The sequence below is a fragment of the Anarhichas minor genome, unplaced genomic scaffold (assembly GCF_050575085.1).
Source record: "Anarhichas minor isolate MPS153535 unplaced genomic scaffold, ASM5057508v1 ptg000035l, whole genome shotgun sequence".
Lineage (NCBI taxonomy): Eukaryota > Metazoa > Chordata > Actinopteri > Perciformes > Anarhichadidae > Anarhichas > Anarhichas minor.
Genome location: NW_027466481.1, coordinates 1,915,485 through 1,942,436, shown reverse-complemented (window position 1 = coordinate 1,942,436; position 26,952 = coordinate 1,915,485). Strand labels below are relative to the sequence as shown.

Below are 26,952 nucleotides of genomic sequence, written 5' to 3'. Positions count from 1 at the left end.
AACAAACTCAAATCTAAAACATGTGAAGAGTTTGGTCCGCATGCGGAGCTGATTGAAGTTGTTGCCTTCACTTCACTCTTCCCAGTGGAGAGTTTGGGTTTAAATCGTATGAGTCATACCGGTTAGAGTTTATAGATCCAGACACTTTCTGCTTGAGCCTGAACTCCACACTCTAAAGTTTGGGTGACAAATGGAGTGCAGTGAAAAATAAACATGAGATGCAAAAAAAAAAACAATGAAGTTCTAAACTTCTGTAAAGCACATGGAGTGATGTAATGCACATGATTCCAGATAAAGCACTTGACAATAACATAAAGGGACTTGCAGTCACAGAAATCTCTGTAAAGCCCCAAAAAACGCAGTTACAGAAAATAAAGCACATGAATAAAGCAAACGTGAAAATAAAAGCTGAAGCGAATGCTGGTGAGGTAACAGTGTTGTTGAAGTTCAGTCCAACACATTCAGTGAAAACATCGGCCATGACTTAAAGCAACTCAGCGAAAAACACCCAGTGTGGAAATCAAGAACAGCGAGCATTCGTTTGAAGATACAAGCGATTTAAATCTAAAGACTTTCATTTGTTTTATGCGTCAAGCGAGACGAAGGCAAACATGACGTGTACAATTAAATAGGTTCTTCTGTAGGCTGTATGGTTTAAGATTAAGGTTTCCTGCACCAAACATTTCCCCCACCGTGGGAGAATGTTTGCCCATAAAGTATGCAATTGGTTTGAAACGGAAAAGTATGAAAATAGTCGGGGGGGGGGGGGGGGGGGTGTTCTTCTTCTTAAGAATTTAGAAGTGCCTGGGATAATGTGACGCAATCAGGGGTTTTATTTCTCTTCTTTTGACGTTCGTCTAAATCTGAATTGGAGGTTTTTGGTTTCTTATATTTGATCACATCCCCCAAGCTACAATACAACATGGATATTCTCTCTGAGAGACACTCTGCTCTGCATTCACGCGTTCACAAGCGGGAGTATGTTTAGAAATTCATTACTTGCTGCAACCTTCCTGAAACCCACTTATCAGTCTCTGCAGAGCAGTTAAGGGTTCAATGAGCAACAAAACCGCCTTTAAATGGAATCAAAGAGCATCTGGGAAGATGATTTAGAAATATTCCCAACAGCAGCGCATTAAGAGCAGATTCACATGAGAGAAAGACTTCTCAGGCCTCTTGTTGCTGCAGAAGTATAAATAAATGCATGACTTCAACGCTGCGTGTAAATACCGCTGTCCTCTAAGCAGCAATAAAAGGAGGATTTGAAGACGGGGGGGGGGGGGAGGGCCGCATGCCATTTGGCTCGTCACTTCAGGGTTTTAAACAACCCTTCTCTCTTCGACCCCGTCCCTGTTGACATTTACAGCACAGTTCTCCACTGCGACACTCCGTCACCCGCTGACATTTCCGACAGTAAATTGAATTTGGTCCAGACGGGGAAATGAGATGCTTTAAGGTTCGACCCTCCCATCGCTCAGCCACAATTACCCTTTCACAAATTGGGAAGCAGGAAAAGTACAAGGGGTCGAAGAAAAGGGACCGAACGCGCTCGACAGCGGTGCACGTACGCTCGCATTTGCACGTTTATATACACTCAAGATTTACAAAACATCCTCTTATCCTCGCTGCAGCAAGCGTAGCAAGCCATTCACAGACGCGTGAGAGGAGAGGAGTTAAAGGACATGAGCAAGGCTGTCAGGTGGTTGTGCTCGTTCCCCTCAGCTGTAAATGTGAGCCTTCTGGATGTAAGAGGATCAGGGAGCATTCAACGGCCACTAACGGCCAGAAAACTGGAGCAGTGGCTCAGTCAGCCTACTGCAGAGAAGGAAGGGCTTCAGTGCTGGAGGTTGTTTTCCAGAGTACGTCCTTTGGACGGCCTGCAAGTTATGATAGACTCGGGTGGAAGAATACTTGTGGGTTTACAATCTAATTGTTGTTTGCTGTGGCCCACGAGATGTTCAAATGGGTCAGCAAAGCATCCCGTCAACCCCCTGAATGATTTGTCCAATTCCATTTGACTGAGCGGCTGTGCAAGAAACGACGCGCAATGTATTTCACACACACTGTACAACCGGATACAGTAGAGAAAGTAACCTACGTTAACGACCACACACGACGCTGTTTTTTTGTGACCGTGTACTTTAATGCCCGTGTTTGATATTAGCGTTGACTTTCGCAGTGGGTCGCCTCAATGGGTTGCATGTTTACAAGATGACATGACTCGAGTTTTAAAGGGTATTCATAAATATAGGATATTATAATCAATTTACATATTTTACACATCTATACTGCATAGAATTACATTTTTTTTTTTTGTCATGAGATGCCTACAGTCTTTGGCCGTGGCTACACGCGTCTGTTCAATGCAACTCCTGTGTTCGGATGCGCCAGATCGGAACTCATGTGTGTTATATTATTTGTTTTGTGGTCAAAGGAGCAGCTGTAAAACGGTGGATAAACATATTGAATTTCCTATAAAGTCCCGTTATTTTGTTATCTAAAAAGCTTTTGTTTTGAACCAGTAAAATGAGGACGTGTTGGGTTTTCATCAGCGGTAACTGAACAGGTCTCAGGCAGCGGGTCTTCCCTTTGGTCTTCCCTTTGGGGAGGAAGATGACGGAGATCTGATGACGATAGTCGCATTGAAAAGACAAGTGTAACCACGGCCGTGAATCTTTTCAGACGTGAGGATGGATTGTACAAACTAACCTTAACTCTCCGTGTAATAAGCTGAACAGTGATGTAGAGCACAAAGGCTTCTAGTAGTGGCCAGTGACAACACTGAAGAATGCAAATTGGCATGTAAGAGAGAGAGAGAGAGAGAGAGAGCAACTTTGTCCTGATATAATAAAATCAGCTCATGTGCTCTGAAAGTTAAAAACATGGTGTGAAGGTGACGGTTGGATGGGCACTTATTCATTACATCAAGAGAGACAACTACTGATAGTTTTAAGGGGTGGTCTAAAATTGAGGTAAAACAGAAAACATCTACCGTGAAGCGTGACACGACAACATGTGATTAACTTCAGAAGACTTGGATGGGTAATCAAGCATGATCACTGACATCAGTGCTACATCACTGCCGGTCGCAGCTTCCCAAACGCTCGGCTTCGCTCCACGTTTGTAGGTCCGAACAGCTTCATACAACAGCGGGGGGGGGGTTCTCAGAGTCCGCCTAACTCCCTCCGCAGCAACAGCACCCGAAGGTCTGCAAGCACGACTAAGAATACTGGATCACACTCAAAACAGATGTTAGTACCCCTGAACGTAAAAAATAGACAAAGATATAAATGCACCAAGTGAAAATGTGTGACGTAAAGTAAGGCCAAATATTAGAACACTAAATGTTTGAATATCCAGCGAACAGTGTCAGTGAGATATTGGATTAAAACAAGCACCGTAAACACAAGTACCATGTTCGAAAGAGAAAACTAGATTGCTTTGTTGATTAAATTTAGGACTAGAGGCCCAGCACGTCTCAAAGGTAGCTTTAAAGACAGAAAAACAACAAAAGGAAGTCATTAAAAGAGGAAAACAGTCTGACAAGTAACAATGATATTGTCTGACACTAAAACAGTCCAGACCTTTGGTAATGCATAGTTCTTTCCTGAATGTCTGAATGACTATCAACCACAAAACTCCACCATCTCTCAGATTGCAGCTGTTCCGATCCCGTCTAAAAGAATACAGAGCGATGATGATTAAAAACGAATGGCTCTTATATTTCTGCTGAGACGATCTCCGTTTGTAGTTACAGCAATAGCAGTTTTGGCTTGTTTGGTGTCTGAACCAAAGAGATAACTTAGAGCGGAGCAGTGAGGCAGCGCTCTCTCTACTGAGTGAGGGCGGCCACGCAGCCCGACCCCTCCCTATCCGGTCTGCTGTGTCAAGGCAGGAAGGGTTCGTCCTCCTCCTCGTCTGCGCTGGGGCCGGGGTCGCTCAGGCACCTCGTCCGCTTCTGCTGATCTCGGCCTCCGTCAGCCTCGCCCGGCTTGTTGGCTCCACTCGGCTTCATCATCAGGCCCTGGTCCTCCTCCTGCTGCTGCTTCTTCTGCTGCTGCTGCTTGCTGGCCGCTTTGAACTCATCCATCAGGTTGACGGAGTCCGGAGACTGTGGAGAGGCCAGGTCTACCTGGATGGTCGGCACGCCGCCCGACTCCGGCTTCATGCTGTAGGCTTGTGGGTCTGCAATATCAGGGAATTAGCTTTACCGAGGCTTTAAAAAAAAGGGATTGAATTTCATTCCTTAATTCCATCAGCGTGCATAAACGTACGATGTACAAGGGGAGAAGAATCATGGTCAACAAATATTAAGGTCAATGAAGCTACAATCACGGCACAAACTCGAGGCTGCAAGACCTTTTTCAGATATTTCACGACACGACAAAAACAACGAGTCACAATGATTTATGATGCAAAACATGCGGGAAATAATTCCCCTTTTAGCAAAAACTTACGATGAGAAACACAAGCTGAAAATCAAACACACATCATGCTCGACTCTTAATCAGGTCTTTGTTTCTTGGCTAAAATAAATCATCGGCGTTTGGCCTCACGTCATGAGATCCCCTCGTTAGTGATGAGCGATTAATGAGCGTTAACGAGCAACACAACCGGCACATGCACGTTAGGATCGCTGCCGGGTCATCACAACTCAGACAGGAATCTTCTCTACACTCACTACATACCTGGACTGCTTTTGTTTCCTTTCTGCTGCTGAGCAGGTTTGAAATCAGTGCCTCTGCCTAAAATGAAACCACACACTGGTTTACATGCCGGCTGCCACATGCAAACGTATTTCCCTCAGCGGGGAAATATCTGCGGCTGCAGGCGTGAACAGTAGCAGTGCTTTCTACAGCGTTTATTGTTTCGTCAAAGCTGCCGTGAGAGAACTAACAGAATATAATGCCTCATCACCGTGGGTGCCATCGGTGGCGTAGTGAATTTCCTCCGATTGTTTTTACGCGGTACAGTTTCAGTATGATGGTGTGTTTGCGCTCGGCTGTGTTTACCTGAGGCCAGTCTGGCTCTACACATGGTCGGGGAGTCAGGCGGAGGAGCGGGCACCGTCAGGTAGTTATTCATGTCTTTTATCTGGGAACACACAGGCACGGTGTTTGTTCATGGGATGATTTAAGGTTTACATGTAAACAGGAAGTACACACACTCTGCTTCATCTAATTGTTTGTAGTGCAGCAGTTCGGTAAGTCACTATTCATTAACATGACGTGCTGCTTGGGTAGTGTCTGTAGAAATGGTCTCGAGTCTACGGCGGCTTCTAGCACATTCAATTTACCCCAAAACAGGAGTCCATTCTCATTATGTAATTACAGGCTGGTGAAACAGGAAGTTAGTGGTCGGGCCACTCAACCGTGCCAATAAATCACACATGAATTTATGTCGAGAAAATGTTTTCAGGAGACTGAAGGTGGACTTTAATTAGAACACAAATCATAAATTTGGCAAATCATTTAACTGCTGGTGGCCCGGTATGAAATGAGAAAAGCTGTTCATCTGTTGCTTGTTTTTTGGGACTCTGTGTTTTCTGCTTTTTGTTTCGTGCTTTATAACGTCAACTTTGTTATACACCAGATTACGTAACAGGCACACTGCTACGGTATCACAAAATGTCTTCTTCAGCGTTGGCTTATCAACGGAATGTGAAACGTGACGAGGTGTCAGTAAAATGTGATAATGCAGACAGCTGGCTCAGACTGATAATCGTACCTTCTTCTCCAGCTCAATCATCTTTTGCGTCTTGATAACGAATTCACCGAAGCCATCCTCGTACGGATCCGCCACCAGAGTATGTCTGTTGTAGGAGCGCAGCTGAGAGAGACGAGACACATAAAACAACTCGGTTTAAGAGGACAAACACAAGTTGAAGTACATGAAAGAGGGAAGGTTTTCTTCATCTCTAAGACCTGCAGACTTTTACTCAGATCATGATGACCACAAGGGAAAAATCAATGACAAGTCCTTTTATGTATTCCAAAAAAAATCAAAGTCAGTATTATGATCAATGTATGAGCGGAGCTACTGATTGAATTCTAACTCTGTTACAATCAATACCCTACACTGTAGTCTAATACTGCTTTGTTTATCAGTGCAAATCAATATGAACAGTGATGTGCTCTGAACTCCCGGTAATACAATCAACGCATCTCTAGCGGATCTCGTCGTTGACGCGGCGGTGTTACCCGCTGCCGTGTCCTCTGCAGGTTACTCCTCAGGATCTTCCTGATCTCCTCCTCTCGGCCTTTCGGCAGCTGGGACAGAGCTTTCTCTGCGGGCTTGGCAGGAGGAGGAGGCTTCTTGGGCTGGATGTTCCTGAGAAATATGCAGAAAAAGAGTCAGGGCTATCATAGTCTGTGTGACAGAGACGCATTGTCTGTCATGAGCGCTTCTGTCGGGACACATGACAAACTGTCGTGATGATAATTTCGTTATTTCCTCCTGGTATCCGATGACTACTTGGTACTGCAGATGTGAAATGAATGAGACTTGTGCAGACGCTCACATTAGGTTTTGTGATGATAACCTAAGACTCCTCGCCCACTTGGGGCATTACAACATGACAGAGCAGGTGATGATGACAGTGCTGCTTGTGTAATACTGGCTACAAAACAACTGGAACACGTCAGTGCTCGTCAGAGAACCAGCAACCTTCCAATCATCAGGCAGCCTCTCCAGCCTGAAACCCACCATGACGTCTCTGGAGGAAATCACTAATGTTGTGCACTCTTCCTTAAAAATACTGTTTCTATCCAACTATGAAAAAAGAATAAAAACTCATGAAGTCAAGCTGATGAACATAGTAGAGCATTTAGCAGCTAAAGAGCTTAACAGCTTAAGGAGTTGGTTGAGACCAAACAGAGCTAAAAGAGAGGGATTATTGGTGTTATATGTCCATGTTTGGACACAAACATGGCTGCTGCATGTGTAATTAAGGAACTATTTGCTTACAAGCTTTGCCAAATCAATTTAAAAGGTGATGACTTGGGAGTATTGTGTTCTGCTGCCCCCAAGTGGCTAAAACAATATTTCAAGTTTAAGGACTTCAATTTGGGAGCGTTTGGTTGAGTGTGGTAACTGAAGACAGAACGAGTGAATACTCCTACTTACTGCATGGAAACGGTTGAAGGTATAGAAGCTGGCAGCTTGACTCCCCCTCCGCTCTCCACCAGCTCAATGGCCTGTTTCATCTCCATCTTGTGGTAGAAGGCGATGAGCTGTGGCTCTCTGGAGCGTTCGCCGGCAATCAGGCACTTCTTCACGTACTTCTTGTTGAAGCGGTTCAGTCTGGAAGGAGGAAATGAGTTGCGGATGAAAACAGAGACACGGGACAAAGACAGCCGTGGGAGTACGAAGAGGAGAGGGAGAGATGTGAGAGGTTTGACACAGGGTGCACGTTAGAGGAAAAGGACATTTTACAGCCAAAGTTACTGTGTCTTCTCTCAAGGGTTAAATCTATTAGCTGATTAGGACAGAAAAACAACCAATGACCACCTCTCAGTGAATTTCTTTTTTTTTTTATGATTCTCAGATCACAAAAGTTATGACTGTTAAGTTCATACTTGTCCTTCCAGTGATGGTGTCCGTAGTGTCCACAAATGTCCTCGATTCCAGTTAGTAGGTGGTCAAGGAACTGGGGATAAAAAGAGGCAAACAAAAAGAGGCTGAATCGGGCTTTTCAATACGACTCTCTGCCTTCTCTGTTGAGTGTTTTAATGTGTTGGAAAAGACACTTTATTCAGAGGCATGATATTTTTGTACCTTACTGTCTAATAAACACGACTTTCCAGGGGTCCATGTTATATGCTGGAGTACATATATGTCATTTAGAGCAATTTAATTGGTCAAGGAAAGATACTTTGCCATTTTTTCAATGTCTTAAGTACTTGGAGAAACTATAATTTATGATCAACAGTGTTGTTAACTGTGATTACATGAATACTCCACCGCAGACATCACTCAGCTGCATCTCACACCTTTTTGCTTCACCTGCAGTTACCGCTCCTCAAAAACCAGCAGCAGCAGCAGCCGGGTGACTGATTGGACCGTGTCTATGTGTGTGTGTGTGTGTGTGTGTGTGTGTGTGTGTGTGTGTGTGTGTGTGTGTGTGTGTGTATCTCGTGGCAGCACGCCTGCTCAGAGAACCAGAGACATGAACCGATGCATTTGTTGCTCAGAGTGCAGTTGGCCGCAGGTCACCCCTGGTGCTCTGATGACAGGCGGCGTAGCTATGGGAACAAGTCATTAAGCAGAGCCACAGAATGTCCTTCTGCTTTGTCAGAAGAGGCTGATTTATGTACAGACTGCCCAGTACTGCGTGGGTGGCGGTGAAAAATGAATTTTAAAAAAGTGGCGACAGTATGAAAGGTTTCTCTAGATCACCGAGGGTGCGATAACACAGAGACACGTTACGATAACTCTCTTCTGGTTACACTAATACTGGGTCATAGATGTATTATTACAAACATCTCCACACGGGGGCTTCTCCTTTCACCAGTTCACTGTGTGTCCATTTGTCATTTGAAGAATGGGACAGGTGTTTTATTTCTGCCCATCTATAAAAGTTATGCTAATCTGAAAGCCCCTCGATAAACAAATATACAATTAACACCAATCTATGAAAAATATCTTACAGTTTCTTACAAAAATAACTAAAAGCTGCTGCAAAGGATCTGCTGCACCTTTGTTTCCCACAGTTGGGACAGGTGTGTCACCTGGCCGCTTGCAGACGATTGGGTAACACTTCTTCACTGGTGTTTTACAGCGGAGGAGAAGCCATTAAGACATCCTCTCTTCTAGCCTCGAGCACTGGTGACTTACCGCAAAGACACAGAGAGGAACTGTGAGTGTGAGTGTGCATATCGGAGCTGTATTAATAGCTTTGAAACACTCTTGTGGAGCATGATGGTCACTCACTCACGGGTGTGTTTGAGTACCAGAAACTGTGGATACAAGACGATGTGTGTGTGTGTGTGTGTGTGTGTGTGTGTGTGAGAGTTATATTTAACTAGACGGTCATTTTTCTAATCTTTGGATTGAGATTCACTGCGCTGTACAAGTACACTGTACAGTACAATATATGAGATGAAGTACCAGCGCACAGCCAGTAGGTGGAAGCAGCGATCCAGAAATGGCCTTAACAGTACAGTAACAGAACATCACTGTGACGACTTTGACAGTCGTGTAGTGTGATTTTGTCTTTACTGGAAAAAGGACGTCACATCTTACATAAATACAACTGAAAGGAATGTATAATAGTATCACATTCATTCATTGTTGTGAGGCACGAACCTTTCAAACCGTTTCATTTCATTTATCCACTGCATACCCGAAGGGTCAGGGTTATTAATATGTATGAACCATCAAGAAGTCCTCAGCTTCTGATCAAGAAGGCTGAAGGTGAAAGGTCTCACCTGGGTGTGGATTTCCTCATTAATCGTCCGCTTGGCCTCCTGTTTCTTCTTCACTGCCAGAAGCTCCACAAGGGGCTTGATGGTCATGCCCTGCAAGAGGGATGAGAGGAACACAGCATTATTCATTATTCACCTCCTGACCTCAACTAAAGATAGAAGCAGCCTCGTATCGACGACTCCGCGCTACGCAAGAATGAAACGAGAAGGTTCAAAACCTGGTGTCTGTAATGTTTAATCATCTTTCAGTGTGTCAGGCTAATTTGAACACATAAACCTTCATACTCTGATAACTGATATTGGTCACACATCCCAAATTTTGCAACGGATGACTAACAAACACATCAGGTCGTCGCACAACCTTTCACAAAACCCTCCTGTTGTTTCCGTAAGTCTCTCACCACTTTAGAGAGTGACGACATGTGGAATGTTACAGATTTCAGCTTTAAAGATCTAAATCTGCTAAATCCATGCCCTAATCGCATTATTACAGTTCAAAACAAGAGCATTTTGTGTTTCCATTGTTCCCCGGATATTCTTTGAAGTATACAAGTGGTTAAAAGTAAGGCAGAGAGATGCTTCGTGCAGGAACACATTCAGCTAAAGACAAATCCTGAACTGCCAAAATGTTGCTGTTCGTTACAGACAGAGTGATGCAGTTTCAATCACAGTAAAACAAAGTGCTTTCTTCATATCAGTAAGTTGTTAGCACAAGGTTGTGACTGTGATTATAATCTCAGGAGAAATGTTATCATCGAGTCTGGGCCTAGTAGTTGAATCGTTTTTGCAGCCACTGTGTCAAGTGGCCATTTGAGGAACTGCAGGTTTTGGCACTTTCGTGTTGGTTTCATTTCTCAGCACTGCTGGTGGCCGCTTGGGGGGGGGGGGGGGGGGATGTGATTGTAAACAGACTCAAATGATAAGTGCAGACATCATCAACAACTACAGTAATTGAGTGTGTACACAGTGTGTGTGTGTGTTTGTTCCTGTGTAAAATGGTTGGAAAGCAAATGGTGCGTTTCCAACCATGCATCTTATGTTGATAAGCAAACAACTCAGAGGAAAAGAGTTTGTTTTGGATCTTTTTATCTAACGTTCTGGCACCAAAACTGTTTTTTACTTTTACTTTGATTTTAGAAACCAAACCTAACTCCATTGTTGTTTTACTAGAAAGGGTTCATTTCTGGTCAGCTGTCAGCAGGATTAAGTAAAGTACACTGCCACAACAGAATGGCTCGAGAAATTAAAAATCAAGCATCAGTCTAATGTTCGGCTACTACTTGAGGATAACCAGTAGCGAGTGTGTGTGTGTGTGTGTGTGTGTGTGTGTGTGTGTGCTCGTGCCTGTCTGCACCTAAAAGCTCCAGCGTATCATTCTGCTTCTTGAAGAGATTAAGCCGACCATCTGGTTAACTGTAGTGGCCTAAAGTGGATGACTGAAGGTCCCCGCTCTTTAACAATATCCAGTCATGCTATCAGGCATGCATGAAGAGGAACCTACACTTTTCCCAACTGGTTATACTGTAATAAAGAATTCTGCGAAGTAAAGTAATCCAACAAAAGAAAAGAAATACCATCCATCAGGATATTCAACGTTTATTATATATTACTTGTAAATTGTCATATAGATAATAATTACTCTGATAAAGATCTCCACTTCAGACCACCTAGCTTACTCTCTTCCAAATAAAAAGACAACCCCACTCTCACAGAGTCATACTTTTAAATAACTCCACATGGCAGGTGAAAGGGGCCTCTCCCCTCACACTGCACAGAGCTGAATCCAGCAGCATGAATAAAACATGTTTCTGATCTCGCCTCTGAGGAGAGACTCCATGTCTTCAGGGTTCTATTTTAGCGGCCTCCATTCTGGATCCAAACCACAGCCAAGAACGTTCCTACAGTTTCACCAGGGGACAGGTTTATCTGACAGGACAGGGCAGATGCATTCAATGTATGGAGTCACTGCCCGTTTGTCTTCATCTCGCCTTTGTGTAATGCGTTTGATTGGTATGTGTATGTGGACAGCAGGAGTGTGTGTCTACATAAACCACATGTTGTGTTCTTTCTGCATGTGTTTTAGATCTGATGCACTAATTAGCCCACCTGGCTGCCTCACGGCGTACTTTAAAGGAGAAGCTGAAATCACATTTTCCCAAACCAGCTGGAGCCGTTTACTCCAAGACCAAAAAGATCAAGAACGTCTGACCGCTTGATGCAACACGAGCCTTTGAAGTTCAAACCTCATTATTACCAGTAAGATTAATGAGATTCACAGCGTCTAATTGAACGCTTGCAAATAAAAGGCTTGTTCTGAGATGGATTGGTTTTGTCAGTGGACCCATCAGTGGGAATTCAAAACAGTGATGTAATCTAAAACTGAAAAGCTAGACTTACTGGGAAAATATAATACACAAAAAGGGAATTTTAGTGCACCTGAGAGGACCAACAGTAATGTTTTCACTCTAAGTTAAGCTCCACAGCATCTCTTTGCATTGTGCAGTGACTGTGGTCATGATGACATCCCATTACGAGGCTAACACACGAGGAAAGTCTGTTGAAAACAAACCAGGACGACCTAAACCGAGTGCTCTTACCTGAACAAAGACCGTGAAGAAGATTTCGGTGATGATGGCAGTAAGGAACATCTCTCTCATGGGAAATAGCTCCTCCTTAAGCAGGAAGCCAAGAGAGAAGGCGATGGCGCCTCGCAGGCCACCGTAGGCCACAATGAACTGGTCCTTGGTCGTCAGCTTGACGATGCGGAACTTGTTGATCACGTAGGTCAGACCCACCACACCTGGGGAGGACAACGTAATGAGAACGCAAGGTTTGTGACTTTGTGTGCGTGTAATAGACGTTCAGTTAATACGATAACAATAAAGTATTTTCATACGATTTTTCAATGTGCTTTTCCCCATCTTTCACGCAGCCATTGTTATCATTATTACAATTATGAAAGCCACCTTACTAAGACTTGATATACCATGACCATCGCAGTTATAATCCCATCTGCTTTTGCCCCAAATATCATGCGTGGTAATGCAACCTCTTTAAATCTTACTTTGGAAATGATTACCGCAAAAGATATGTGAACAACCTAAAACCTGCAAAAACATCGGAATGGCTCTTTAACTGACAGGAGAAGAACCACTTGAACTGTTCTTACGTCACAAGATCTGGTCTCATGTGATGCCAGTAACACGTGCAGGATTACTGATTACAACATTCACAGACAGCCTATTTGTGTTTGGAACGTTTGGTCAAAGCCTCATCAGCTCTTAAGGCTGAGAATGTCACACGGAGAACTCAGTATTGCTCGCCTCATCGTTCTTTCACTTTGCGTATCTCTCTCTCTCCAACGACACTCATAACTCTCCACGCGCCGAGAGCTGTGTGATGAAACATGATGGCGACAGTTCCTTGTTCCCCTTTTTTTGAGTAAAAGGACTTTTTTTTCCCGCACATTGACATCCTTTGTGTTTAAACTACAGCTCACTTCAAAGTGCACTATAATACGTGTATCTCTTTGGAAGATGTATAAATACAAAGCAACTTATTTTTGTTGCGCTTCTTGATTTGCATTTAAGCCCAGTTGATGACAAACCGGTTAAATCAAAAGCACTTCAAGATGAAATATGAAGTGAATGTTTCATTAAAGATTCATTGATAAAAGCCAACAGCATCGTCAAAGAGATCTTGCATGAATTAACCCCAAATAACCGACACTATAACTAACTAACAACACTTCCTCTGTTGCAGGTTAACTGTTTCCTCTTCATGCTATATTGCTACACACCCCAGCATGGCACCACCACATTTACTTCAAGTTGTGAGAATCACTGCAGCTGACCTATGACCCGTGACACCAGACACAGAATGATGGTGACGGTGACGAAGGTCCAGTTCCAGGAGTGATTTCCGTCCACCGTGGCCACACCCAGAAAGATGAAGATTAGCGTCTCGCTGACGCTGCTCCACATTTTCAGGAAGTACTTGATGGTGGTGTGGGACTTGTGGGATATGTTGGCCTCCACATAGGGCCGCATCACCGCTCCGCAAGATATTAACCTGGAAGGAGAAGAGGCAGGTGTTTGTCAAATGAGATACATATATATATGCACCATTACGAAACATATTTTCATAGATTCCATGTCTCCAAATTTGTTGTAAATGCTGGATGTCATCGAAAATTAAACACACAATGAAGCAAAGTACAAATAATAAATGTTAGAAATGTTAAAGGAAACCCTAACTTAAGGAGAAGGGGTGGTTTTACGTGAGTCATGAGCAACAGTAGCGTCAGAGGCTTCCTCTAAAGGAGTGCTGTGGATACCCAGAGTTCCAAACGGATTTTGTAAACATGCGACACCAACAAAGATGTCTCCCTCCCTGTCTGGTGGTCACTTCTCTATTCCATTCTGGTGTGAAGCAATGTTTCTAGGTCAAAGGCCATGAAGGCCAGAAATAAACGCCAACCATGTCCCATAAGCCTCAGCGGCTACTCAACATTCACCCTCATTCCACCTCCTCCTCCATGTAAACGTTGGTTTGGTTCTCAAGGCTTTAGGGAACGATGAAAGGAATCCACACAGGGAGCGTTTCGCCTTTCCATTATGAACTGAGGAGCAAGGAGACAGCCAGAGGCTTTGGAAGAGATTGTCCTTGAAGCTACGCATCCTTCGGCCCCGAGACTCAGTACATCATCCCCTCCTGTCTGCAACATCAATAACACCCAGCACCTCAAACAGGAAATAGATTGAAAAATACCTGAGGAGCAGATGAGAAACGGCACCTCAGGGAATGCTGGGATGCCAATAAATTACGGCTTGGTTTAGGAGACGTTGGATCAGATTAATTCATGATACTGCTGGTTATACGGAGCGCAATCTGCCAAGACGTATAGTTGAGATACTGTCAGGGCAATGACAAATAGGTTTACCCTGCAGTGGCAAGGTTGTACATCGACCATGACATCTCATCACTGAGGGAAGATCCACATAATACAAACATGTGATGCAAGAGGGACGTCCCTGACACAGCTGGAGTATTTCACAGATTCCAGAGAGCGCACATGACACACTGGATACTGAATTTGTAAATGCAGAACCTGTATGAAGCAGCTCACACACTAGACGGAGGCGCCAGAACTGTCAGTCTTAAGGATTCTAGGACGAACCATGCTGACAATCCATGGTCTCGCTGTTCTAACAGGCTTTAAAAGACGTCTACTGAAAGCAGGCGCTACATATACAAAAGAGAGTAATTAGGATTTGTCCAATTTTTTAAAGAAAATTGCTAAAAACAGAAAATGATTAACATTAAAAAGTTAAAATGACGCTTGAGTTGTACAGAAATCAAACATTGAATTTATACAGTACATTCTGAAAATGTGTAAATCTATATGACTTACGCCATGATGCCAGAGAGGTGGAACATCTCAGCTGACAGGTAGGCCATGTAGCTGTACACAAAGACAAACAGTGGCTCTATGACACGCGTGTGGGAGGTGAAGCGTGAGGTGAAGGCGGTCAGGAACCCATAGATAGCTCCCACTAGAACGCCCCCCAACGAGACCACCAGGAAGGAGACGACTCCAAGGAAACAGTCCAATAGTGTCACGGTGCCGGCACCCGTGTACTCCTCAAACAGGTGGTATAGCACCTAGGAGAAGAGGAGTATGATACATAATATTAGAAAGAAAGGATGATAAAAAAGTTAAGTGCATCTTATACAGCTGTATTGATTCTAAAATCCCAAAACAAAGGTAAAAGATAATAGATTGGATAAAACTGAGCACATCCTATAACTGCTTTGCAAGGGAAAACACAACCGCTAATTTTCTTCTTGTGCCAAATTAATTGAAAAATACTTTATATTCTGTACCAAGCATTTAGTAAGCATCTCACTATGTAACACAGCATTCACTTACACAAGTGTTGCGATAGCTGATGTCAAAAACACAGGTCGTTGAAGCTAAAGTTGGTTCCTTGGATAGCTATGATGCTGAAGTAACTTTATACTGAGGATGGTGCTGTTGCTGATGCGCTGTTAGCTGGGGATTATCGGGTAGTGACAGGGTAGTCGACAGACCACGATCTGTGTGTTGACAGGTTAAGTCTAACTGTGTGGTTTTACAAATTAATACATTTAACACACAACCTGATCTGGTGATAACACCCAGGGACTTTTTAGCTGCTTCCCAGACTGCTGAGCTAAGCAACACTTTTAATTTACAAATGACTTGATGATGCTCGTCATAAGGAGACAATGTTAATGTTTCTCTGGTCACCGGTTTACATCTCGGCATATGTATGTGTAACAATAAAGCAAATGGAAGCACGAAAGCCTCCTAGCAGCACACATTTCCTTTTTTTGGTCACTCACCACAGTGACGGCGTCGTTGAGCAGTGATTCACCGAACACCAGGATGTGCAACAGTTCGTTGATGTGGATCTCCTCAAACACGGCGAGCACAGCGACGGGATCCACAGCGGAGATGATGGAGCCGAACAGCAGACAGGGCAGGAGCCCTATCGAGTTGAGGACGGACGGTTCGCCAGGCTGGATCTGGCACACGGCGTACAGCACACCTCCGACGAAGAAGGCGTTCCACAAGGTCCCCACGACGGCGAACATCAGGATGGTGCCCAGGTTCTCCATGAAGGGACGGATGGGCAGGAAGTAGCCGGCATCCAGGATGATGGGCGGCAGCAGGCAGAGGAAGAACGACTTGGAGTCCAGCACTGGGGGGACCTCTTCTCCGGCTAGTTTGATGAGCCCCCCCACGATGAGACCCACCACGATCAGCAGGCAGCTCTCCGGCACAATACCGGACAGACGAGGAATCAGGTGGAACCCTGGGGACGTGGATGGACATGCAGTGGCATGGAGGAAGACAAAGAACAGGAAGGAGGAAGTGATTTACCTGGAAATTGGAATGGTTCCCAAGAAGTTTTAAGAACTGAATACACAACTTTACTAGAGCAATCAGCTGTGACATACCACACCTCATACCAGTACTAGCACCATCCTGGCAACAGATTCTACCTTCTGTAGAACTCTCAGGTAAGAAAGAGCTGTTCTTAGGAAATACAGAGGAAACACACTTCTACTTCTAGTGTAGGCTGTGACGACACGTCAAGGCTTTCCTGCACGCCTTTGCTTATTTCGACTACTACCTGTCTGTAACAGAAAACTGTTAAAGAACTTATGTTCTCACCATGTGATTGACATAAAAATACATTGGTGTCTCCAGTCTTGAAGGTGTATAGTTTAGGAAAAGAACATGAGAAGTGTACTGTATGCTGCGGAGATACTGGTGAGACACACAGCCAACACAAAGGCCTTGGGGAATTCTTAAAAAAGGAAAAAATGGAAATAATATGCAAAACATTAATTGTCGAAAGATGTCACATGACAAGTCAGCAAGTCATTGGCTGCCAAGAGACCACATTCAGGAGATGATGAGACTAGTAAAAACGTGCTGCCAGTGACACGAAAAGAGAATCTTTCAACTTCTATTTGTCTTCTTGTTTACATACTAATCCAGTTTTGGAGGAGTCCCACATTAATGAAATAACCTTCTGCAATGATGTGCTATTGCTCGAGGCCACTTGGCTCACATGTCACAGCACAAGCAGCTCTGTGTGGAAACACGATAGATTGTTAATGTGGATGTCTTTACAAGCAATAAGACACAAGCCGTTTGACTTTTAATAAGCTGGCCCAACACGGGTAGCTAGTTAGTCGATACGGGACCACATGTCCCGTCACCCCTGAGCTGCCGTGACGTCTCACATGAAACTATAATCACAGACAAGGCTACATACACAGTGAGGTGACGGGACAACTGCAGCCTGCGCTTAAAAATAGTAAACAAAAGAAGCTGAAGACTTCAAAGAGAGAGCCTGCATCGCATAGTGAGAAGTTCTTCCCCAGCTATATTTACTGTACACTACAGCAGCACACGGACATGAGACATTCCAGCTGGCACTGTATCAGTAAACTGCATGCTGCATTAACACGGACACGCAAACAGAGAAATAAAGCTACATGCTCACAGACAGGCAAAACAATCTTATGCAAATAATCAAATAGATATGAAACGTATGCTAGAAGCTCACGTGAGCGTTACATGCTCCAAAAGGATGAAATGCCCTCAGGAATGACACAATAAGACCTGTAGTTTGTAAGTACGTCTATATTAGAGACAGAAACAGAGGGATCGACGTGTTAATTGAGCCATGTCAGCAAGTTGTTCCTCACATCCGCCCGAAGCTGCAGCCGTTCGTGGATGAACAGAATTTGAACCCATTGGGTGTTGGGATCAAAGCACACACGTTAAACTATCAATAAGCACCACAGCTACATAGTACAACAGTGGAGGGGGCAGTGACAGCAGCAGCCACAGGGCGTGTTCCCTCCTGTTTGCTTACATATGTAAAATGAGGACGGTGGAGCAGCTAATGAACGTACTATCATATTGCATTATTATGCAATAGGCAGGCGGCAACCTCCGTGTGTGAGAAGTGAAGCCAATGCGGACGTGCCTGAAACTTGCATTCTTTCTAATAGCCAGCAGGGTTATCCTCTGGTTGCAAAAAGACGTCCACTCGTATAGAAGTATATACTTGATTTGTTACCTCTGTAAACATTGTGAACATGAGTTTACAGTCTCAATCGCTAGTATCAAGTCCTCTTCAATACAGCATGATGCTCATTTAGTAAATTATGGTCTTTTTTAGAGTGAAATAGATAAAGCAGGGTATGCTTTAGGGGGTGGCTACCTTGTGATTGACAGGTCGCTACGACGTGTTATTCGATCTGGGAGTTTTACGTGTTTTTCGTCTTACAACTTTAGCCCTTTCACAGTGTGTTTTCAGTTCATGAAAGTTAATTGTAACTTTTTTTGGTTGCTTAAAACTGTCTTATTCAGCGTTCGGTTGTACTTAGCTCCACCCTCTCGTGTCACGCCTGGTAGCGTCAGAAATTCTCTGTAATAATACAAGGCATCTGAGGTAGGGGGAGGGGCGTTCATACTTGAAAACAACATTATTACTGTTTCGGCATGCAAGCTCAACAAGTGCATGCCTGTGGATTGTGCAGCTGCATCCAGCTGTAACTCTGGAGCTTTGAGGAAAGATAGTGAGGGAGTCTTTGTCTTTAAGTCTAAGGAGACCTCATTTCCCCCACAGCGAGACGCCAGAGACTGAGTGCTCATCTCTTTTCGATGCACTGAAATGGAAAACTGAAAACCGCCCACAACTCCACAGAGGCTTCGCAGTCAGGTTGGTTAACAAAGATGTTCTGTGGTAACTGCTTGAAGCACAGTAAACAGAAACCTTACGTGGATCCCCTCTGAAGGCTTATGTGGCGAGCAGGATGTAAATTCCACAGCTAGCTCCGAGACCATCCACGGCACAATGCCTCTTCAGAAGAAAGCATCAACCTGCTGACTGGAGGCTTCAAAACGAAAGCTCAATTAGCACATTATAGTTCACAACATCTCGTCTCCCTATGGACACCGCTACATGATTAATAAACTGTGTCTAACTGTCTGAGACTCCAACACCGCAGAGGTCTCCGTTCAGTGTGGGGGACACCAGATCTCATAAGTGGGCCTGCACAGCTCCAGTCAGCTAATTGGTTCCCGGTTGACCAGAACAGATTACAGTGACAGGCCTTCCACAGAATGTATGCTCATGTTTTACATAATTCTGCCGGTATTTGCTTTATTACATATGGATGTAAAGAATTGCAAAGAATTCAGAGATTCCCCTCTTAGCAATTTAAATGTCGCAACACTTCATGTATGTGCATGAGGTATGCTGAACCTTATGCATTTAGCATTATCTTTAATGGAAGACAAGCACGTTCACCTGTTGCAACCTGATGGGGCAGCAGACGTCAATGCTTACAACAAGGTGCTATGAGATTGCAAACAAAGAGCATTTACTTCTACTAGCCGGGCCTTCTGCTCTACATTTCTCAGAACACATATTGCTTATGTTTGCAAATGGTTGCACTGCTGTTCACAGGGAAAATAAACATCCTCTGTAAACAGCTGGATACAAGTTAGAGCCACTACTGAAAGAAACTGAAGTCCAGGAAGCAACTTACCAATATTATCTAAGAAATGATAAGGCGGCAAACTCCGGGTCCAATGCAGAAGTACCTTAAACTCCCATTCTTTCTAACAGTCAGCAGTGTGCTGTAGTTGCAAGGAGAAGTCAGATTGTATTGAAGTCTATGAGAACATGTCCCTACCTCTAACTTGATTTATGACCTCAGTAAACACTGTAGACATTAGTTTATGGTCTAAACCGCTAGTCTATGAAACCTCATGGTGTATTTTAATCCTCATAATTGAGTTCTAATATGGTACAACATGTGGTTTACAACTTAGGATACTTGACTATAAACACAGGCTATTTTTCCAGAGTCCCATGATTCCTTGTGTTAAGTGACCTTCTAAATGACATTAAGTAATGGACCTCAGCCAGAGTACTTTTAGCTCCCAGCTTTCACTCCCTGAGTCATGAGCCATGAATAGGCCACACCAAACTGGAATTTTAAGTTGAATCAATTAAAGATAACCAGTATATAAAGCCTGTGATCATCTTTTAAAAATGGTACCAACACACCATCTTATGTTCTGTTGGGGTGTTTCTGGCAAGGGTTCCATTCAATTTTGACTACGCATCATCATCCATATCGAAGCAATGCCTCACAAGTCTCATATTTCAAAATAAGATTAATCCTAAATCAGTCACAGCGTGAGATCTAACATTCTTTTCTTGTGTTATTTTAGTCTCAGGCTCACCTCAGCAAAAGCTGTGGAATAAAACCCAGCAGCTCACAGAGGAACATTTTTCACTCTCAAGGGTAGAAAATACCCGACCTGATTGAATGGCCGCGGCCTGCAGTGAAATCCATTTACACAAATCCTTTAATCAAAAGAAGGGCAGTGAAGTCCTCGAGGGAAGAGCAAACAGGTCGTGGCTGGATGGACCTAAACGTATTACTGCAGCCAACACTGGATCCCAGAAGGACCCATTCTAAATGAACCATTATCATTCATGGGTGACCAGGAGGGACACGTGAAGACAACCAGGAAGAGAATGAGACAAAAAGCCCTTTCGGCTTCAATGCTGATCCTTCTAAATACCATAAACACATACAGGACCCAGGACAAAAGGCTCAGCGGAGCAGGATCCAAATGTCCAAGTGGTGACAGTTCACACAGTCTTAAATGTCTCCAGCGTGAGTCCAATTATGGCCTTCAGTGCTCATCAGTGAAGAGCCATGCCGCAGGAGATAAGATAAGTGAAAACGAGGGCTTATGAACTTCAAAGAACTGGTAAGTGGACTCAAAGATTTTTATGCCAGAGTCTTAAGATAACTACAAGATCAGACGGTTCACTGTGGCTTCTTGTCAATAATGGCAGCCGCTGTGTCCTTGCCCCACTAACCCCCCCTGAGAGTGCCTTTATGCAGCAACGTTATTGAAAACCAGTAAAGGGTAACAGCCCTCTCATTTCTGCATGTGTACCCAGTGTCAGCAGAGCCAGGTACTCGCTACACAAGACAATTCCCAAAGCCAGGAACTGTGTCCTGTTGCCAGGTGACTAATTGTACACTGCCCGCAAACCAAATCTGCTGGACTAAGCAAGCACAAAAGAGAGAAAACATTTAAACAGTTGCTTTGTTGAAGGAGGTGATTGATGATACGTTTGATTCTTTTTCCTAGAAATCGAGATGTTGGACCGGCTGGCCGGCGTTCCAACACCGTGACGCATAGATCACAGGAAGGTCATGATGCACATTTATTTCAGAGTACAAACTAACCTTTCGTGAGTCGTGGTTTGATTGTTTGATGCAGATCATTGTGCTCCTCGAGTTGCTTGTGCAAGACCAGTGTTGGTTTAAATTATTAATAAGGGCCTGCTGCTGCTGGTGTATTTCAGTATGATCCCTGATGCCATATCTGCACAACAATACCGGCTCACATGGGTGAGTCCTCTCGTGGTGATGATTCTGAGCAACAGAAAGGTTTGACGATCCTTACTATAATTCACAAGCACATCTTAATCTACAACTACTGAATGGAGTAGAATTCAGTAACGGTGTCAAATGTCGGTTACAGGGAATACTGTACAAAGGTCTCCTCGTGATGATGTTTAGTTAGCCTGGTGTAGAAACATTTAAAGATTTGGCATTAGAGGGAAACAAAAGTAAAAACACTGTACTCCCAGTAGATCCACCTTTATAAGGTTGTCTTGAGACCGACGGGAAATAGTTACCTAAATTACATTAAGTATGTATTGATTTAAGTGTAAGGCAAAGACATCTATTTCTAAGATTAAGGGCATGTAGTTTTGTTCTTTCTTTAAGAAAACGTCTGTGCTAAGCCACAACCTAAATAACACATTGAAGATAAGATGTGTAGAGCTCGTGACACATTTACTCCAGCTTTACCAAGGGTGTGGTTTCTAATGGTGTACATGGAATCTTTCCCACGCCGGCTTTATCGATAAGGACAATATTATGGCCCTCATCTCTAAATGGGTTTGCCAAATGATGTAATGTAGGACTCCACAACAACAAATGTAAGTATGTTGGTTGATTCTAGTGCACTGCTTCAAATTCATCAACAAAATGTTGATGAATTACATAGTAACTGTAGCAGGAGGGACTAGGAGGGACACATATTGTCCAGGAATAATTACACAGGGGGTTTATTGGTCAACCCAGTGGTTCTGATAATGTCTCCCTCCTTCGTTATCATCAACGGTTTACTATAGATAACGCAATCCTTTAAGGAACGGGCAGGTCTCTTAGTGAACCATTTACTCGACACATACAAGCTAAACAATGGCAGCATTCATGGAACAGAGTTAATCAAGAGATTGTGGGTCTTAGAAGACTAAACCTCTGTGCAGTTTACAACAACAACAAAAAAATAGATGAACGATCAGAGAGTCGTTTCTGGTAATTACAAGACAAAAACAACCTGCAGGTTTGCAGTTCCTCAACGATTATTAAAACAAGTGACAAAATCTGGCAGTGTTTTTTTCCACACACAAAAATCCAGATATTGAAAAAAAAAAAAATAAGAAATGAAGTCACAGGAAAGAGAAAAACAAACAACAAAAGGAAAAAAGAAGAATTCTAACATAATTCAGAAAAAATACAACAAGAAGCACACAAGATGGGCAGAAGTATCCAATAAAAACAAATAAATATATGAAAAACAGCAGTGTTCAACGCTGATGGATAATCACTCTCTGTCTTCTGAATTGAATATGTGCAATATCTTACTAAATAACATTGACGATGGACACTCAGTTTTACTCCTAAACCTCGAGTGAGTGTATTCTTTTGCATTTCTCCTCATGTCACTTCCTACTGTCTAAATAAATGGAATATGTTGTGACTTCTTAGGTACTTCTACTTACTATATGTGCTTGAATAGATTTCACTTTTAGACAAATGCAGTAAGTATAGCATACACAGTATTTGTCGTTTTTGTGCTTGGCCTATAATTACAACTGATAACAATAAACAAAGCTTGCATTGATAACAAGCAGTTCAATCCTTTATTTGCACCGCTAAATCATTCTCAACAGCCACGGTGATAAAACTGCTGAGAACGTGCTCATGACAATAAATCACTGCATAAGCATAGAATCGTCTGGCTGGTATTGTATCGTTTATCTGATGCAACACTCTCCATAAAAGTTGCTAGCAATTAAATTATTGTTGAGCAGATTCACAACAGAGCATCACAAATTAAATAGATAATACTTTTCATTTCACTTTGGCTATTTAGCCGATGCTCAATCTCTTTTTTCCCCCACTCCTCCTACTCATAAGAATGAAGGTTCAGGTAGTAGGTCCAACTTCTACTACAAGAAAAAAACATTTACTCAGAAACTGTGTGTGTGTGTGAAGCCGTGTGAGGCTTTCCTGGCGCGCCACACTGAAGTAACACACACCCTCTCTTCAAAGTGTTCGACCAGTTTTGAATTGTAAATGGGAGGCGAGACTAACGGGACTTGTAAGACATGTTATGCGGCGCTTCGCTTAAAGGACGGGGGAACACTGGAACCAAGCAGCTTCACAGCAACAAGAGGTAATTACCACTGAGGTGTGTCCAACGGCCCATTCATGTTTTACTAGTGTGAATACTATCAGATCTGACCAAACCGAAAGGTCAATATGAAAGTCGGGAACCCGGTGGATGTTTGATGAGGCTATAAACTATAAAAGCATTACATTCTGCCACACTGTACTATGTAAGGCTTGTTTATGAGTTTCTTGTTTCAGATTACTTTCACAAAATTACATTGGGACAAGGTCATTGAGATAATGGCTGAGCTCGTTAGCATTAATTCTTCCTGGTTATACCCGAGCAGACCTTTCAAACACAACCCTCTCCTAAACACAGAGGATCACCTTATGAGGACTGTGTAGCAGGTTTTTCAGTGCTAATTACAGCCTCTTAGTCAAAGGCTGATAAAGCATTGTTATTTATGAGTGGTACTAGTCTGTAGACTAATTATACAGGAGAAGATGTCTCATAAATATAAGGACCTTGCCACTGTCAGGGCGTATTCCCTTCTAAAGAACATGGCTTTTGATTTATATGAAAAGCTTCTGCACCGGGTTTAATCAAATTCAGACAAGTATTCAGAAATAAGGACAGAAAGGCACCAGGCACAGTGACAGGGCTGCTAAAGCGATATATGGAGTGTGTGGAGGTGCTTTTAGGCTTGTAAGATATGTACCAGACACTGTGCCAAGGCTGAGCAATGTATGGCAGCCACTCTGAATTACCCACTGCCCATTTTCAGTCATCCTGGGATAATCAGAGGCTTAAGGTCACTGCTGTCAGCGCACACACTCGTCCCATGTATTTTAACTCGCTCCCTCTTTCTCAGTATCCAAATCTCTCGTTTTGCCTCCATGCCCTTGAGATGCGCCCGAACAGAGAGCCACCTGATCCAGGACGGTCCCGCTCTTGCTCTGCCTGTCCCCACCTCCCGGGAGACACCGGGCTCCTCGCCCAGACAGTGAGGCGGTATATCCTCCCCTGGCTACCGGCTGGTGCTCAGTCAGGCCCCTGATGTCACCGGCAACTGACAAGCTGCTGGCTCTCGGACAAAGACAGCCAGGGGGACAATGCAGCGTTTTGTGGAAAGCACAATGCGGGGAGGCATTGCAGACAGTATAGGAAGAAAGAGGAAAGAAATAAGAGCAACAAGAGTGGCAACAAACTGTGAGGAAACACTGAAGCAACAGAGGAAAGTGAAGAGCTGGACAGAAGTCTCTCAGTGTGTAGCCGAGCTGGGAACAATCGCTTTTGAGACATCCTTTATGACAATGCCTCGGGGCTTATGGCTCACAATAGCGTAGCAGGAAGTTCCACTGTCTTGAAAAATGTGCTAAATAGTTGCTGTCCAACGTCCAGACCGCTGCACCAAGGTGCTTAGTCATCACTGTGTCAAGGAGTAAGGACAGCACAAGCAAAGAGACTCTCCCCACACGAGGCTGACGGATCTGATGAGTAATCTGCGTCACCAGCAGTATAGATTCGCCCAACGAGTCTCCAACTAAATTGCGCTATTCTGGTCCGACTTGCCGTGTCAGCATACCAGTGTCATGCAGAATGCAGGGCCAGACATTATCTTATAACTGTAAAGTGACAGGTTTGCTCTTTCTGTCAAACACTGCAAGCCCATTAAAAGATGTGTTGTGACATGTAACGTGTAACACGTGCGATTTATAGATTTATCTGAACACAGTCTTCTCTTGATTTTGTTTTAAATACCTTTCTGATATAAAAAAAAAAAAAAAAAAACAGATTCCACCTTAATTTGATATGCAGGCATATTGTGCACAACTAGCTGCAAATGTGCCAACTTACCTGTGTGCCAACTTACCACACCTGTGGCCAACCCCGATAACCTAGCCCTGAGCCTGAGCGAGCGTTTCCTGGATGAGATGCATTTAAAACGCACGACAGGCAACATTCACACGATACTCACCTAGTTTCATCAACGAGGCCAGCAGCACCCATAGCGAGATTTCAAAGGGAGTGGATACGTGATGGTAGTCGAGGCTGAGCACAGGGAAAGCCTTTTTAGTATAGTTATAGCTTTGCACCGCCACTTCGTGGTTGTCCACATTTCCCGGTTGGTTGGTATTCCGGGAGCTGGCCGCTCCGAGGGGAAGCAACACCAAAACAACCAGCAGGAGCAGCCCCCGCTCCGGTAGACTCTTCCCGATACCGGGAAGAGTGTGCGAACTTGTCCTCGAAGGCATGGTGTCGAAGAAACGACACACACACACACACACACACACACAAAAAAGGAGAAATGAGACACTAAAAGTCAGCTTGTAAGCCAAGCGAGTTCGAGGAAGTTGAATACAACTTTGCACTGTTACGTTAGCGTTAGTTAGCCCGCTTCACTGACAGCCAGGTAAACAGTCCCGGCGACGCAGGCCGTTGAGAGAAAGCAGGAAACGCCAAGATGCTTGAAAGAGTTATTGCACAGACAACTGTGCTGTTTTTGCAGCGTTGTTTCACACGTTCCAGTGTCAGTGACTTATCAATGTCCTCCTTGGTGACAGACGTCGTTGATGCTGGAGGCAAGCGAGACACAGCGGCATCCCATCCACGCCTCTTCTTCTTCTTCTTCTTCTTCCCTCCGACTGCCCGAGAAGAAACGCGTCCGTGAGGCGGCGGCGGCGCTCAGACACTGACCTTGAAGAGAAGAAGCCACACTGCTGCCACATTGCATTTTGCCCGTGCGCACCTATGTCTCTTTCAACTTTTTGATATCAATGTCGGCGTAATAGCGTCCGGCTTTTCCACCCGTGTTCCCCAGGATGACAAGGACCTTGGTCGGGGGGCTCAGCCCAGAGGGAGGATAAGGGAGAGCGGGGGAAGACTTGGGGTGTGCTCCGCCTCTGCTTCAGAGGCTCGTCCCAGGTTGATGTGAAGGCAGGAGGCGAGTGCTCCTGTCTGCGGTGGTGTTTAGCTCCATACAACCTTCAAAACGCGCACCCTTTCGCGGAGGATTGGAGTGGAAGGGGGAGGGAGGAGGGGGGACGGCCGACTATAGTGACACCTATAGGAATGGAGGTTTAAGGTGTCTGGTGAGGAAGACAAATAATAGCGTCTCCATAACTGCTGAAAGTAGTTCCTCCGTTTTAGGCTGCACATCTGCTCCTTTGTCAATGTCAGTAGTCTGATACTGTTTTAATCCCATGTGGATGCTGCTTGTTAGCTTTCACAGGGATGTCAGAGGTCAGGGTCAAGTATAGCCCACAGCCCAGAGAGCATAGTCGTTTTTACCACACCGAAAACCTGAATACATACTGTAGATGCTCGCTTTAACATTGTCCCCTCACAACCATTAGTGTGACTGCTCTGCTGAAAAGGTTAACACGGTTCTCAGATCGCTCCATGATCTGAACACTTATTAAGCATGATGTGACCAAGCATTACAAGCAGTGA

The 26,952-nt window shown here is 44.1% G+C and overlaps 1 protein-coding gene across 1 annotated transcript; it reads right to left on the bottom strand.

Moving 5' to 3' along the window:
* Positions 1-1,293: 1,293 nt before the first annotated feature.
* slc9a1a (solute carrier family 9 member A1a) lies at positions 1,294-26,346 on the bottom strand. The gene is made up of 12 exons (XM_076106846.1): positions 25,478-26,346; positions 15,813-16,285; positions 14,839-15,089; positions 13,279-13,496; positions 12,023-12,225; positions 9,429-9,518; positions 7,578-7,648; positions 7,126-7,302; positions 6,201-6,330; positions 5,728-5,829; positions 5,013-5,094; positions 1,294-4,185 (listed from the first exon to the last, which is right to left on the bottom strand). The coding sequence occupies exons 1-12, from the start codon at positions 25,752-25,754 to the stop codon at positions 3,887-3,889; spliced, it is 2,373 nt and encodes a 790-aa protein (XP_075962961.1). The 5' UTR covers positions 25,755-26,346; the 3' UTR covers positions 1,294-3,886.
* Between the last annotated feature and the right edge of the window lie 606 nt (positions 26,347-26,952).